Raw genomic sequence first — 15,005 nt, 5'->3', positions numbered from 1 at the left:
TCACAAAACACCACGAACAAGAAACTCCAAGCACAGATACATACAGACCCTAATCCGAGTCCTCCGCACCTTCCTATCAAGGGTCATGTCCTTGTAATGTGACTGACCATGTTCGAAATAAGGCTCATCACTGTGCAATGAACAAATAAACAAGTGTCATTTTCAGCTTGAGTAGGGGGGAGTGCACACACGCAGCAACGAGGGACTTTTCCATTTGTTAAAATCTATATGTCAAGTAATACATAGATAGACACTTAAACATGACATCCACTGGAAGTTGAATACCCCAACTTCCATCGTGACCATCTAGACACTTCAACTTGACACAGATTGCATCTCGAGAACATCTTTACTTTGAAAATGCACATCTTTACTTTAATACTGAATGGCGTTAGGCAATTTGTTTTCCTTTCTAATTTGGAAGAAACAAGAAGAACAAAAGTAGCCAAGACCCTTGTCAGACATAGAAAGGCACCTAAATTTAATCATGTTAGTTTTGCAGTGTGTTCAAATTTTCAGAAAGTTGTTTCGTCTGAAGTTCCACAAAATAGTTATCTTTTGAATTATGTTGAGTTGCATTAGATGGTAAAATAGCAGATAATAGAGCAGTTAAAAAGGCACTCTCGATCACGTTAAGGCATCGCGTTAGAGCCATTTGATACCTCAAATGATCCCTAAGACTGCGAGGCATATACTTCTCTAGGAAGATCTCGGAGAACTGAGTCCATGTCAATGGTGGAGATCCAGCTGGTCTGGAATCAAGATGACCTCTCCACCAATATCGAACTGCCAAGTCCAACTGAAAAGTAGTGTAATCCACACCACGAGTCTCAACTAGGCTAAAATTACGGAGCCTATCCTCACAAGCAATCAAAAACTCATAACCATCCTCGCCCGATGCACCAGAAAACCTAGGCGAAGCCAATCTCAGAAATCTACCCAGCATCTTTTGCTCCTCAACAGACATAGCAAGTTGGGAAACCACCGGCTGAGCAACTACCGGCTGAGTAACCGCCGACGCAGAAGAGACCTCAACTCTGGGAGCCACGCGCAGCTACAGGTTGCGCCTGCCTTACTACCACTCTTATTTGTAGACTGTGCACCATCAGACGGTGCACCACCAAGCAATCCAAAAAGCTGAACCAATGCATCTCTAAGCACTGAGGAAGAAATAAACCCCCGTGGAGCCTGAGATGGTCCCTAGCCCACCGCTGGCTGGGGCAGAAGAAGCTCTAGCTCGGGGACAGGAATAGGGTCCCCTATCCTGGTCCCTAGATGGGGCTGCAACTCCAGACTTTCCACAACCTTTAGGTCATCCACGAAAAACGACAGGATCCCTAGGCTCGGTCTCGGGATCTTTGTCTCGTGTAGCAATAGCTCGTGTCCTAGCCATCTGCGAAAGAGTGAAATCAAGTCATGACAATATACTTGGGAATTAATAGCTTCATCTAGTGATCATTAGTCCTCTATTTGCTTCTTTCTTATTGAGTTGCAGTCAAAGCTGCCCCCTTTCAAACTCCAACAAGATGCAACTTTTAAAAGAAGACCATAACATAAAGACCAAAATGGAGATCAATTGATCAGTATATTAAGTCTCTAAGCCTCATATTATAACCAGCCATAATGGAGAAAGACTTCAACATTTTTCTCTTAATAGCATTCATGTTGTTTCACTTGGTTGTGGATAGTTTATCCATGACTAAAACCAACATTACCACTGATCAATCAGCGCTTCTTTCGTTGAAAGCGCAAATCAGTTTAGACCCCTCTCACTTGTTGATTGAAAGTTGGTCTCCGGCAACTTCTGTTTGTCGTTGGGTTGGAGTCACTTGTCGTTCTTGCCACCATAGAGTCACGTCATTGAATATTTCCAACATGAATCTTACAGGCAGAATTCCTCCTGATTTAGGAAATCTTACATTTCTTATTTCGCTTGACCTGAGCCGCAACAACTTCTATGGCAGTTTGCCTCAAGAAATGACACGTCTGCATCGGTTAAGGTTTGTTGTACTTGGTTTTAACATCTTCAGTGGGAAGCTTCCGTCCTGGTTCGGGGTATTACATCAACTTCAGATTTTGACACTAGGAAATAATAGTTTCAGTGGTTCCATTCCCTCTTTATTTTCTAATATTTCCGCGCTTCAAACTTTAGATTTGTCATATAATTCCATAGACGACAAGATCCCAGAAGAGATTGGAAATCTTCAAAATCTAATGGTTTTAGGATTACACATTGTAACAAGCTTATAGGTTCTATCCCTCCATCTCTCGCGAATGCCTCAACGCTGGTAGATTTAGATCTTTCTTTCAATATCCTAGAAGGAAATATCCCCGAAGAGATCGGAGAACTTCAAAATCTAAAAAGACTGTCAATAGAATCTAATCAACTTATAGGTTCCATACCGTTCTCGATCTTCAACATTTCTGGAATCGAAGTCATTGCATTTACAAGTAATACAATTGTCTTCCGATGTTGAAAGCGCTTCACTTAAGTCTCAACGAGCTACATGGTCAAACTGTTCGAAACTTCAAAGGTTGTCATTTATCTCATAACGAGTTTGATGGACCCATACATAGCGAAATTGGACATTTAAGTAATTTGCGGATTTTGTATCTCGAAAGAAACCATTTTGAAGGTTTGGTGTTGAGTACTACCCTGCTGTTTTTACTTCTAACGAATTACTTGTGAAAGTTTTTCATACAATTGGCAGGTGAAATACCGGAAGAGGTAGGCAATCTCATTGAGTTGTATGAACTTTATCTTGGTTTGAACAAGTTTACTGGTTCAATTCCTATGGAGATCTTCAACATATCAGCGATGAGAACGATTGAGCTTATGGATAATAATAATCTAACAGGAAACCTTCCATTAAACATAGGTTCTACGTTACCCAACATCGAAAGTCTTTCTCTGAGTGACATAAATATTTTTGGGACTATACCTCGTTCTCTCTCCGATTGTTCCAAACTCGGAATTCTAGACCTCGGTGGAAACAGACTCACCGGCATGATTCCGACCTCTCTTGGATATTTGACTCATCTGGAGTACCTAATCTTGGAGGTTAACCAACTATTGACTTCCTTATCAAATTGTAGAGATTTAAAAGTTCTTTCTCTATCTTGGAACCCTCTGAATGTTATGCTTCCGCTATCGTTAGGGAACCTTTCTAGTACATCTCTTCAAATGTTTAGAGCTCGTGATTGTGGTATTAAAGGGGAAATTCCAAAAGAAATCGGGAACTTAGAAAGCTTAATGGACCTTGATCTTTCCGGAAATAATATAATAGGATCAATTCCTACAACTATTAGCAACTTGAGATTCCTTCAGCACTTTAACTTGAGGCGCAACAAACTCACTGGATTCATCGGAGATGATCTATGTAAATTGCAGAAGAACTTGGTCTATTTACACTTGGCTAAAAATCAACTTTCGGGATCTCTTTCTAATTGTTTGGGGAACTTAACTTACCTTCAGGAGATATTTTTAGGTTCCAACAAATTGCATTCGAGCATACCAGCAAGTTTAAGGAACCTCAAAATTCTCTTGACGTTAGACTTATCCTCAAACAACTTGGGTGGCTCCATACCTTCGGAAATTGGAAATATAAAGGCTGTGATATATATAGATCTATCAATGAATAGATTCTCAAATGGAATTCCTGGAGAAATCGCTGGCTTGCAGAATCTAGTACATCTTTCATTTGAGAGACAACGAACTACGAGGATCAATACCTGGCTCAGTTAGCAGCATGTCGGATTTGGAATTTCTAGACCTTTCTCATAACAATGTTTCAGGATTAATTCCAAAGTCGTTGGAGAAGCTTCGAAATCTCAAGTATTTCAACGTTTCTTTCAACAAGTTGGTTGGTTCAAGAACCTATCCAGTTAATCTTTCATGTCCAATGAAGCATTGTGTGGTTCTCCACGATTCCGTGTTCCACCATGCCACACTAGTAGCTCAAAGCATAGATCCAAGAGGAAAAAACGACTTGGTTCTGATTCTACCAGCCGGAATTGCACTTGTACTAGTCATTGGCTTTGCGTTTGTGTGGATAAGGTATATAAGAGGTAAAAAAAAGCAAGAAGTTGATTCATCCTTCGTCGTCTCAACAAGAGAAAGAATTTCATACTATGAATTGCTCCGAGCAACTGATTCATTCAACGAGAGCAATTTGATTGGTTCTGGGAGTTTCGGCTCTGTTTACAAAGGAATCCTCATAGATGGGACTACTATTGCTGTTGAAGTGTTCAAGCTTCAAATGCAAGCAGCTTTTAGGAGTTTCGATACAGAATGTCAAGTTTTACGCAACCTTTGCCACAGGAATCTCACCAGAGTCATCACTAATTGTTCCAATTTTGAATTTAAGGCTTTGGTACTCGAGCACATGTCTAATGGGAGCCTCGATAAGTGGCTGTATTCACACAACTACTTCTTAGACATCAATCGTAGGCTGAGTATAATGATAGATGTGGCATGTTCATAGGAATATCTCCACCACGGTTGTTCATTTCCCGTTATTCACTGTGATTTGAAGCCTAGCAACGTCTTGTTGAACGAGGACATGATCGCCCACCTAAGTGACTTTGGCATTTCAAAAATGCTTTCTGATGATGAGAGTGCTTCATACACGAAAACTTTAGCAACATTGGGCTATATCGCACCAGGTACGTAATCTTTTAATTAATTGCTTCCGAATATTTCTCTCAACTTTTCTCAACCTGTAAATGTTGAATATAAAATTGTTTGGTTGTAGAGCATGGATCGAAAGGATTGGGGTCAACGAAATGCGATGTCTATAGTTATGGTATCGTGTTGATGGAAACATTTACAAGGACAAAACCTAATGATGAAATGTTTGATGACGGACTTAGCTTGAAGGAATGGGTGAGCAATTCACTCCCACAAGCAATAACAGAAGTTGTTGACGCCAACTTAATAACACCACAGGATAATCACTTCATGAAAAAGTTAGATTGCGTAGTATCCATCATGAAAGTGGCGGTAGATTGTTGCGTCGAACCTCCTAATCGAAGGATCGACATGAAAGATATTGTAGCGAGGTTTAAAGAAAAGTACACCACAAGTTCACATAAACCAACAACACCTATAAAAGCAGCGAAATATGCGAGAGGAAAGGTGCGTAGCTTTGTCCATCATTGCAACACGTAATCAAAGACAAACTAGGCTGAATCTTCCTCTCCTTTGCGTCTTATGTTAAAGCCAAAAGAGGGACCTAGCCTTATATTTATAGGCTTAAAAGCCTTAACCAAGTGCACCCCCATTATGGGCTCACAGGTCTACTACAGGCCTACACTATTGCCAGCCTACACCAATAACATGAAATGAATACAGGCCCATATGGAATCCGCATGAATACACGACCTGTGTCTTGTCCACCAACTAATAACATCAGCCCATTTTACTTTAACGTAATAAAAAGTTAATGTTAAGTCCACATAATACACGGCCTGTTTCTTGTTCACCAACTAATAACATCAATCCGTTTTACTTTAACGTAATAAAAAGTTAATGTAACATTTCTGCAAGTAGGTTGTTTCCAAGGCTTGAACCCGTGACCTCCTGATCACATGGCAGCAACTTTACCAGTTACTCCCTAATAACTTGTAATGGCCTAGTGGTACTCTTATCATGAAAGTTGAAAAGATCTCATGATTACCCACCATTACAGTAAAAGATCGTTCACACAGCAAAGGACTCACTTAGGCAATTGAGCAAACACCTTACAATCAGAGGCGGATCCAGAATTTTAAACTTGTGGGTTCCAAGGCTCCTTTTCTACCACTAAGCTATCCCTTGGTTTCGTTATGGGTTCCCACCAATTAATATTATAACTTTTGAAGATTTTTTTATATAATTTTAAGCCTTACGGTAGCGGGTGTGGGTTCCCGGAAACCCACACCTTCTACTCTACATCTGCCACTGCTTACGATCAACCAAACAACGAAAACTAACAAATTTCAATTGATCATAAAGTTGAGTAAGAATTTGGGATTTCATACCTGATGATGTTGTTTCGATTTGAAGATTAGTAATGCTAATAATGTTGTCAATATGAATGCCATGATGACTCAGCAAAAAGTGCCAAAATGACACACTTGGATACTAGTTGAGGAGCCAAAAATGAACGTCGTCTAGTTTAGGTGTCAAAATGAAATATCGTGCAAATTTTAGGTAATTTTAGGTGTCTGTCGATGGGTTCCGCCTCTCAAGTATGTTTGATCATGTTCAAAGGGCAGCCCGGTGCATTAAAGTTCCTATGCACTAAGTCCGGGAATGGGTCATTCCGGTGCAGAATCCAAGTATGGACTGGAGATATTGGTGTCAACAGATACGATGTTTACGGTTATGGGATCATGTTGATGGAAACTGTTATGAGCGGACAGGAATAAGCAATACCATAAACAAAAAAAAAACAAGATGAACACACACAGATTTACGTGAAAACCATTGACGGGAAAAACCACGGGAAGATGAGGAGGATATTCACTATAATGGAGAGGAATACAAGGAGGAGACAAAGTCTCAATGACGTATGTGAACCATCAAAAACAACCCACTAAAACACACTTATATAATATGTGCGTACAAATAAATCCCAAGTCCAAAAACATACAGGTCCATACCGCCGCCAAAAAAATCTCAAACATGGGTCACACCACGAACTTTTCAGGGCCAGACCAACAAAATTCGAGTCACAAACACTAACGAAAACATTTAAAAGGACAAAGAGTAGTGATGAAATGTTTGATGAAGATCTTAGCTTGAAGCAATGGGTGGAAGTTGTCGATGCCAACTTAATAACGACACAGGATAAGTAGTCGGAACTATGAACTATCGTGTGTGGCAGTAGATTGTTGTGTCGAACCTTCTTATTTAATTTCATCTCGAGTGTTCTGATGACGTTCTGCTATTTGATTTCATTTTTCCTAACATCAGTCATGGATGTTCACCTGCATTATGTTTGTTTTTACGGTGTATTTTTTTTTTTTTTTGGGCGATAAACTGTGAAATATTACCATACCAACCAAATCCAATACACCTAAGGAGCACACAAGCAGTCTAGCCACCTACAAGCAGGGGCCAAGGCTCTCATGCCTCAAGTCAACAAAGCTATACATCTGAAAATAGTTACTGCCTACATTCTAAATGTTGTATCAGTTGTCTACAACTATTGGCTTTCTTTGTACATTTCCGTTGCTCAATTCTTTCCTTAATCTCCCTTTGAATCTGGCCTATCACCACAGCCCTCGATACGAACAAATTCTGAAACTGCTTTCGTTTTCTAGCTTTCCACGTGTGATATATACTTGCACCCCAAATTGCTGTGGCTACTTCTTTGTGGAACTGCTTCCACCTTCTACTTTTGTACCATCTCAACGATTGCTTGATTGTAAAGTTCAACAATGGAAGACCTGACCATCCTTCACATTCCGCGAACAAGTGTTGTTGTGACTCCCAGTTGGTCAGCGCATCACATTAACCACATTTGTCATCTTCAATTGGCAAGTTAAGTCTCAGTAATCTAGCCTTAGTAAGTAGTCTCTCCTGGTAGGCTAGCCATACGATGAACCTATGTCTTGGCATGATTATAGAGTTCCAAATTAAATCTGCCTCCCGACATTCATGAGTTGGATATTTTATGAAACTATTTTCATCCACCGTCCATACGAGATATAAATGGTTGGATAAAATAATCTTAAAATTAATTAATACCTTATACTAAACATAAGGTGAAGTTAATCACAAATTTTATTTCAAAAAAAAAAATTTTATTCATTATAACAAAGGATCCCTTAATTTTTTTAATGAAATATGTAACTTTAACAATGAATCCACTCTACAATAATAAATCCACTGTTTTCTCACACAGTGGGGTCTGGAATGAATCCACTCCTAGCGAAAAAAAATATTTTGTACAGAGTTTGGCAAAATTTTTATTTAAAAAAAAAAAAAGCAATTTGGTGCACTAAAGCTATCGCAATGTGCGTTCTCCGGGGAAGGGCTCCACCACAAGAATGTATCATACGCAGTCTTACCTTGCATTTCTGTGAGAGGTTGTTTCCGTACCAAGAATTTGAAAAGGACAGATAAGTAGAAAAAAAATACTTAATAATTAAAAGTTCCGTACCACTTGAAATATCCCCCCAAAAAACATAGTCAAATGGACATACATGACATTATTTTTAAATAAAACATATAAACGAATTTCCACTTACAATTCATTAAAAAAAAAATCTAACTTTTCTGCTAAAAGAACTAGTCATATATCATATTCTAAAAAAAAAAAAAAAAAATAGTCCAATAAATCAATGTCACCCATATAAAAAGTAAGTAATTAAGAAAAAAACACAATTAATAAAACCATAATTGCCCTCTTACAAATTTTTTAGTATTATATTTCTTAACAATTGACCCTTGAAACTCCATATAGCCACAATTTCTTCTTTTTTTTTTTAATTTTTCATCTGGTGTCTAGTGCCCGCATTGGAGCCCGACTAATTCGAATTCGCGCTGAGTAGGGCCCCATTCGGGGGTAGCACTCCCAACAGAGTTTTCTCCATACCCAGGGTCGAACCCTCGACCTCTGGTTAAGGATAGAGCAGCCTCATACACTGCACCACAAGTCATATTGGTAATACTATATATTTATGTGTGTGTTACACTTGACATCTTATACATTTTCATCTACAACAAATAAAAACCTCATTCATTCTTATATTTGAATTATATTTCAATTTTTTCGTGACAATAATAACTACGTCTCAATTCAAAACTGATCAGAGTGAGTTATAAAGATTCTCTATATATTAGTTGTCCATTTTTGTCCCATTTATAATTAGTATTTGGCTCTTTGTTTCCTCTTAATTAGTGATTATTCTTTTATCACCACCTTTACTACTCTACAAGAAGCCAAATTGGACCAAAAAAATAATAATACAAACAAACAGTACTCTATTAGCAGTATTATAATCCCCTTGAAATAGAAATGCCAGTTACAACTTCTTTAAATCCTCTATTATGAACAAAGAAAATTTTTGTTAGTTCTCATATCTGAGATTGAAAAGAAATCACTTGTTTCCATCAAAGAAAAAAATTGGTAGTTTTTATCTCAAGCCGAAGATCTTCATAGAGAGGTAGAAAGTGTCAGTTCTCATCGTGAGACGGTAAGGAATTCCCTATTTTCGTCAAAAGAAAAAGATTGGTAGTTTTTTATCTCGATGCGAAGATCTTCCTAGAGAGGTAGAAAGTGTCAATTCTCATCGTGAGACGGTAAAGAATTCCCTATTTTCGTCAAAAGAAAAAGATTGGTAGTTTTTATCTCGAGGCGAAGACCTTCATAGAAGGTAGAAAGTGTCAATTCTCATCGTGAGACGGTAAAGAATTCCCCATTTTCATCAAAAGAAAAAGATTGGTAGTTTTTATCTCGAAGCGAAGATCTTCATAGAGAGGTAGAAAGCATTAGTTCTCATCGTCAGACGGTAAGGAATTCCCTAGTTCTATCAAAGAAAAAAACAATATTTTTTTTTATCTCGGGGCAAAGACCTACATAGAGATAAAAAGTGTCGGTTTTCATAGAGAGACGGTAAGGAATTCCCTATTTCCGTCAAAGAAGAAAATTGATGTTTTTTATCTCGGGGCGAAGATAGTCATAGAGAGGTAAAAAGTGTCAGTTTTAATAGTGACACGGTAAGAAATTCCCTATTTTCATCAAAGAAGAAAATTGATGTTTTTTATCTCGAGGTGAAGATTGTGATAGAGGGGTCGAAAGTGTCAGTTCTCACAGTGAGACGTAAGAAATTCCCTATTTTCGTCAAAGAAGAAAATTGATGTTTTTTATCTCGAGGTGAAGATTGTTATAGAGGGGTAGAAAGCATCAGTTCTCACAGTGTGACGGTAAGAAATTTCCTTGATTTCATCAAAGAAAAAGTTGCATGGTACTTTTGATCTTGGGTGAAGATCCTCTTGAAACAAGTACGTCATTGACTGATAGTTTATTTTTCGACTCGGTTTACGAGAAAATGAGGAAAGAGAGAGGATTTAGACTTGGAAGAAAACTTGTGACAGTTTTCAAGTTGTTCATTCATAGGAGAAAAAAGGGAAAAATTAGCTACAAATGTTTGGGATCCACCAATTGTGCAACAAAAGCAATTTCAAAGGTATGTAATTTGGGAAATTTGTTAAAGAATGGGGTTAAAAGTGTCAATTTTGCGAAACCCTGTTCGGGTTATATTCGGGTCGGGTCGAAATTGATGGATCAGAACCAAATACCAAAGGGTCATTTGGCCGTGTATGTTGGTGAAAAGCAAGAAGATGCATGTAGGGTTTTAGTGCCTGTGGTTTACTTCAATCATCCTTTGTTTGTTGATTTGTTGAGAGAGGCTGAAATGGTTTATGGATTCGATTACTCTGGTGGGATCCGAATCCCTTGTCGGTTATCTGAATTCAACAAAGTGCAATCAAGAATCGTAGCCATGGGTGGTGGTGGGAGGCGGGGCTGGAGGCATAAGTACTGATGAGTTGTAATCAGGAGCATATCTGTACCATTTAAAAGTATATCTTTTTAAATTTATATTTGTAGCAGAAAGTAAGGAACAAGAATCGCCACCACCCTTGTCATGTATGACGGAGCTAGAGGCGTAAGTACTGGTAAGTTGTGATATGGGGCAATGATCGGAAAGTACATAAAAGTAAAAACCAAGAATCGCTGCCTCGGGTGGCAATGGGAGTTATCGCGTAAGGCAAAACTGGAGGCATAAGCATTGGTAAGCTGTGATCACGCGTGAATTTAAGATTCGAAAGTACATATTTGAACTTATGTGCGTATAAAAAGTAATGAACAAGAATCGCCGCCACTAGTATTATTTTCTTTTATTGAATGGTATTTTCATAAATGTATTACAAGTAGAAATAAAATATCTTAGGATAAATATTATTCTACTAGCATTGATTCCCTATGAATATCGCGAAAAAGTCTACTATTTTGTTGACTTCACTAAAATGTATTGCACGAACGATTTATTCCAAATTTATCGAATAATGATTCCTTATATGAACTATTAATGTTACCGAACTCGTAACTTTAACGATAAATTCACCCCTTACCTATGAATATTGCGAAAAAGTCAACTACTTTGTTGACTTCTCTAAAATATATTGCACGGACGATTTATTCCAAATTTATCGAATAATGATTCCTTATATGAACTACTAATGTTACCGAACTCGTAACTTTAACGATAAATCCACCCCTTACCTATGAATATCGTGAAAAAATCAACTATTCGTTTGACTTCTCTAAAATGTATTGCACAGATGATTTACTCCAAGATCATCAAATAATGACTTATTATATGAACTATTAATATTCGAACTCGTAACTTTAACGATAAATCCACCCCTTACCTATGTATATCGCGAAAAAATCAACTGCTCGCGAAAAAATCAACTGCTTTGTTGACTTCTCTAAAATGTATTGCACGAACGATTTACTCCAAAATCATCAAACAATGACTCCTTATATGAACTGTTAATGTTCCCGAACTCATAACTTTAATGATAAATTCACCCCTACCTATGAAAAAAATAATATTTCGTACAAGTTAGCAAAGTTTGTATTTAAAAAAATTGAAAAGGACAGATAAATAAAAAAATATATTAAAACTTCCGTACCACTTGAAACATCCTTAAGAAAACCTAGTCAAATGGACCTACATGGCATAATTTTTATACAAAATATAAAAGAATTTCCACTCATAATATATTAAAAAATAATTCCTACTTTTCAGCAATTAGAATTAGTCATATTCAAAAGATAATGTCCCCATATAAAAAGTGATTAATAAAGAAAAAACATAACTTTATATAATGCTATATTTATTCAAATATCAAAATCAAACACAACTAACTTAATATAAATAATCTCTCTTTTTTTTGTTTAAATTATATTTTGTAATTTCTGACCCCTCAAATTCCATATAGCCAGTAAACTGTTATAACAAAAATTCAGTTGGCTTCCTTCCCCTTTTCTCTTTATTTTAATTTTATTAAAAATAAAACAAGGAATATGAGAATTAATTCACCAGTATTCCTAACTTTGTTGCTCATATATATATATATGGTCAGCGAAAATTAATTATTGGGAACAGACAAATCGATCAAACAGCAGTAGCCATAAACACCATTTTCAATCAATAAGGTCAAAATGTAATATGTGTTTTTATATCTATTGTGCAAAAAGCGTCTTCAGTGGCCCAGGTAATAACGACCTCACAGGAAAGGGGAGCGATGGAATGCACTATTGTGGCAGCCGAAACGATGGATTCCCCTGCTACATTACAATACCTTGCTCCTTATACAGGAGTAGCTCTAGTTGAATATTTTATGTATCGTGAACGACACATTTTAATTTTTTATGATGATCTCTCCAAACAAGTGCAAGCTTATAGTCAAATGTCTCTTTTATTACGAAGATCGCTCGGTCGTGAAGCTTTTTCAATAGATGTTTTTTATTTGCATTCACGCCTTTTGGATAGAGCCACTAAATTAATTGTGGAATTTCCTACTAATGTAATTTCCTTTACTGATGGACAAATCGTGTTAGGCTTATTCAATTGTGGAATCAGACCTGCTATTAATGTGGGTATCTCCGTTTCCAGAGTGGGGTCCGCAGCTCAAATAAAAGTCATGAAACAGGTAGCTGATAAATTAAAATTAGAACTAACGCAATTCACAAAATTTGAAGCTTTTGCACAGTTTGCTTCTAATCTCGATTAAGTTACTTAGAATCAATTGGTAAGAGGTCCATGATTACGTGAATTGCTTAAAGTGGGTCGTTTAACCATGGGTGGCTCAAGGTAAAAAGCTCCAAAAATTTTGAGGCCTCAAAAATTTTAATAGTAAATATTACAATTTCAACTTCACTTGAAAATAATAATGATGATGCTGAAATACGTTTAAAAATTTGTTTTTTTTAAAAAAAAAAAAAAAAGCTATCTAATTTATTGCAGAAATATTCTAGAACTTTAAATTAAACAACTCAAACTTTATATTAATAAAGATAGTTTTGACATCCACATCCAAGTTAACGTATTACAAACAAATGACTAATGTCGTATTAATTAGAATAACTAGAATTCATCATTTAATTTTATTAATAATTATATTAATACGTGAAGTTAAAGATTATGTACCTTTAAAAATACTATACCAAAAATTACTACTATGCAAGAGCAAAAAATGACAACTTTCAATTATTATAATATTATTTTTTGTGCGTACATGTATATACTTAACTTCTCTTATTAAAATTTAAATTTAGATCACTAATTTTATTAAAATACTCCTCATTTAAACTGTCAAAAAATCGAGTTGCGCAACAAGATCAAAGCACCTCGAGTTGGACAAAGAGGCATACACGTTATTTTACAAGCAGAACACCAATGATATAATTATGGTTTCTCTATTATATTTCTTATAAGTTTTAGTTAATGACATAGAAGAAGTCAACAGTACTTATCTTGTATGTTGTTTTATCCTTCTAAAAACATTGCTATATTCGTGCTGAATTCTTCAAAATACATTATTTTCAAAGGCCATATTATTTTACATATTTATTTTTTTTATATTCCTATTAAGTAGCATAAAAACTCAAAAATTTTGATCAATCTCACATTGTCTATACGTTATTTTGTTTGAACTATTTCATAATTTTATCGTGATAATAATCACAACGTTTCAGTTCAAAATTAATCAGAATCTATTATAAAGTTGTTGCACTTTTTTTTGTCCCATTTACCGTTAGTGCTAGGCATTATCATCACCATTAGTATTCTACAAAAAGCCAAACTGTCTAACCAAAATAAAAGCACAAAATCACAAACAGTACATTTCACTTTATATAGCAATGTCAGTTACAAGTTCTTGAAATACTAGGTGAGATAGCCAATTTTCAACAATTTAACAAAGAAAATTTTTGGTACTTTTTTATCTTCAAACAATTCAGTAGAGATAGTAAAGAAGTCACTTGTTTCCAGAAACATTTGATACTCTTTATCTCGGACGAAGGTCTTCATAGAGAGAAGTAGAAAGCATCAGTTCTCATCGTGAGAAGGTAAGGAATTTTCTATTTCTATCAAAGGAAGAAAGTTGATACTCTTTTATCTCGGGGCGAAGGTCTTCATAGTGAGGTAGAAAGCATCAGTTCTCATCGTGAGAAGGTAAGGAATTTCCTGTTTCTATCAAAGAAAAAAAATTGATGATCTTTTATCTCGGGCGAACGTCTTCATAGAGAGGTAGAAAGTGTCAGTTTTCATAATGAGAAGGTAAGGAATTTCTTATTTCTATCAAAGAAAAAAATTGGTAGTTTTTTATATCGGGGCGAAGGTTTCATAGAGAGGTAGAAATCGCCAGTTTTCATAGTGAGACGTTAACGAATCATCTATTTTCGACAAAGAAAAAAGTTGATACTTTTCATCTCGAGGCGAAGATCTTCATAGAGAAGTAGATGGTAAAGAATTTCCAATTACAGTCAAAGAAGAAATGTGATACTTTTTATCTTGGGGCAAAGATTTTCATAAAGAGGTTGAAAGTGTCAGTAAAAAGTTGGTACATCTAATCTGAAGCAAAGATCCTCATAGATAGTCAGAAAGCGTAAGGTATCTATCTTGAAACAAGTTCGTCATTGGCTGATAGTTTATTTTTTGACACGGTTTGCGAGAAAATGAGGAAAGTGAGAGGATTTAGGCTTGGAAGAAAACTTGTGAGAGTTTTCAAGTTGTTCATTCATAGGAGGAAAAAGGGAAAAATTACTTGCAAACGTTTGGGATCCACCAATTGTGCAACAAAAGCAATTTCAAAACTATGTAAGTTGGGAAATTTGTTAAAGAATGGGGTTAAAAGTGTCAAATTTGCAAAATGCAGTTCGGGTTATATTCGGCTCGGGTCGGAATTGATGGATCAGAACCAAGTACCAAAGGGTCATTTG

General features: G+C 36.3%; 3 protein-coding genes and 2 pseudogenes across 3 annotated transcripts; all 5 read left to right on the top strand.

Moving 5' to 3' along the window:
• Nucleotides 1-1,623: 1,623 nt before the first annotated feature.
• Nucleotides 1,624-3,745, top strand: LOC107863286 (LRR receptor-like serine/threonine-protein kinase RGI5). The gene is made up of 3 exons (XM_047413460.1): nt 1,624-2,217; nt 2,395-2,518; nt 2,712-3,745. The coding sequence occupies exons 1-3, from the start codon at nt 1,624-1,626 to the stop codon at nt 3,743-3,745; spliced, it is 1,752 nt and encodes a 583-aa protein (XP_047269416.1).
• A 4-nt stretch (nt 3,746-3,749) lies between these two features.
• On the top strand, nt 3,750-7,438 carry LOC107863292 (probable LRR receptor-like serine/threonine-protein kinase At3g47570). Its single transcript, XM_016709161.2, has 4 exons — nt 3,750-4,373; nt 4,485-4,665; nt 4,755-5,137; nt 7,181-7,438. The coding sequence occupies exons 1-4, from the start codon at nt 3,750-3,752 to the stop codon at nt 7,436-7,438; spliced, it is 1,446 nt and encodes a 481-aa protein (XP_016564647.2).
• Nucleotides 7,439-8,852: 1,414 nt separating this feature from the next.
• On the top strand, nt 8,853-10,982 carry LOC107857408 (auxin-responsive protein SAUR36-like). The gene has a single exon (XM_016702290.2). The coding sequence runs from the start codon at nt 9,955-9,957 to the stop codon at nt 10,534-10,536; it is 582 nt and encodes a 193-aa protein (XP_016557776.2). The 5' UTR covers nt 8,853-9,954; the 3' UTR covers nt 10,537-10,982.
• Nucleotides 10,639-12,796, top strand: LOC124899229 (annotated as a pseudogene).
• Nucleotides 12,797-14,741: 1,945 nt separating this feature from the next.
• The window catches only part of LOC107851361, a 5,286-nt pseudogene continuing 5,022 nt past the window's right edge, over nt 14,742-15,005 (top strand).

The sequence above is a fragment of the Capsicum annuum genome, chromosome 1 (genome assembly GCF_002878395.1).
Source record: "Capsicum annuum cultivar UCD-10X-F1 chromosome 1, UCD10Xv1.1, whole genome shotgun sequence".
Lineage (NCBI taxonomy): Eukaryota > Viridiplantae > Streptophyta > Magnoliopsida > Solanales > Solanaceae > Capsicum > Capsicum annuum.
The sequence above is the reverse complement of the archived record's forward strand: the minus strand, read 5'-3'. Positions and strand labels throughout refer to the sequence as shown.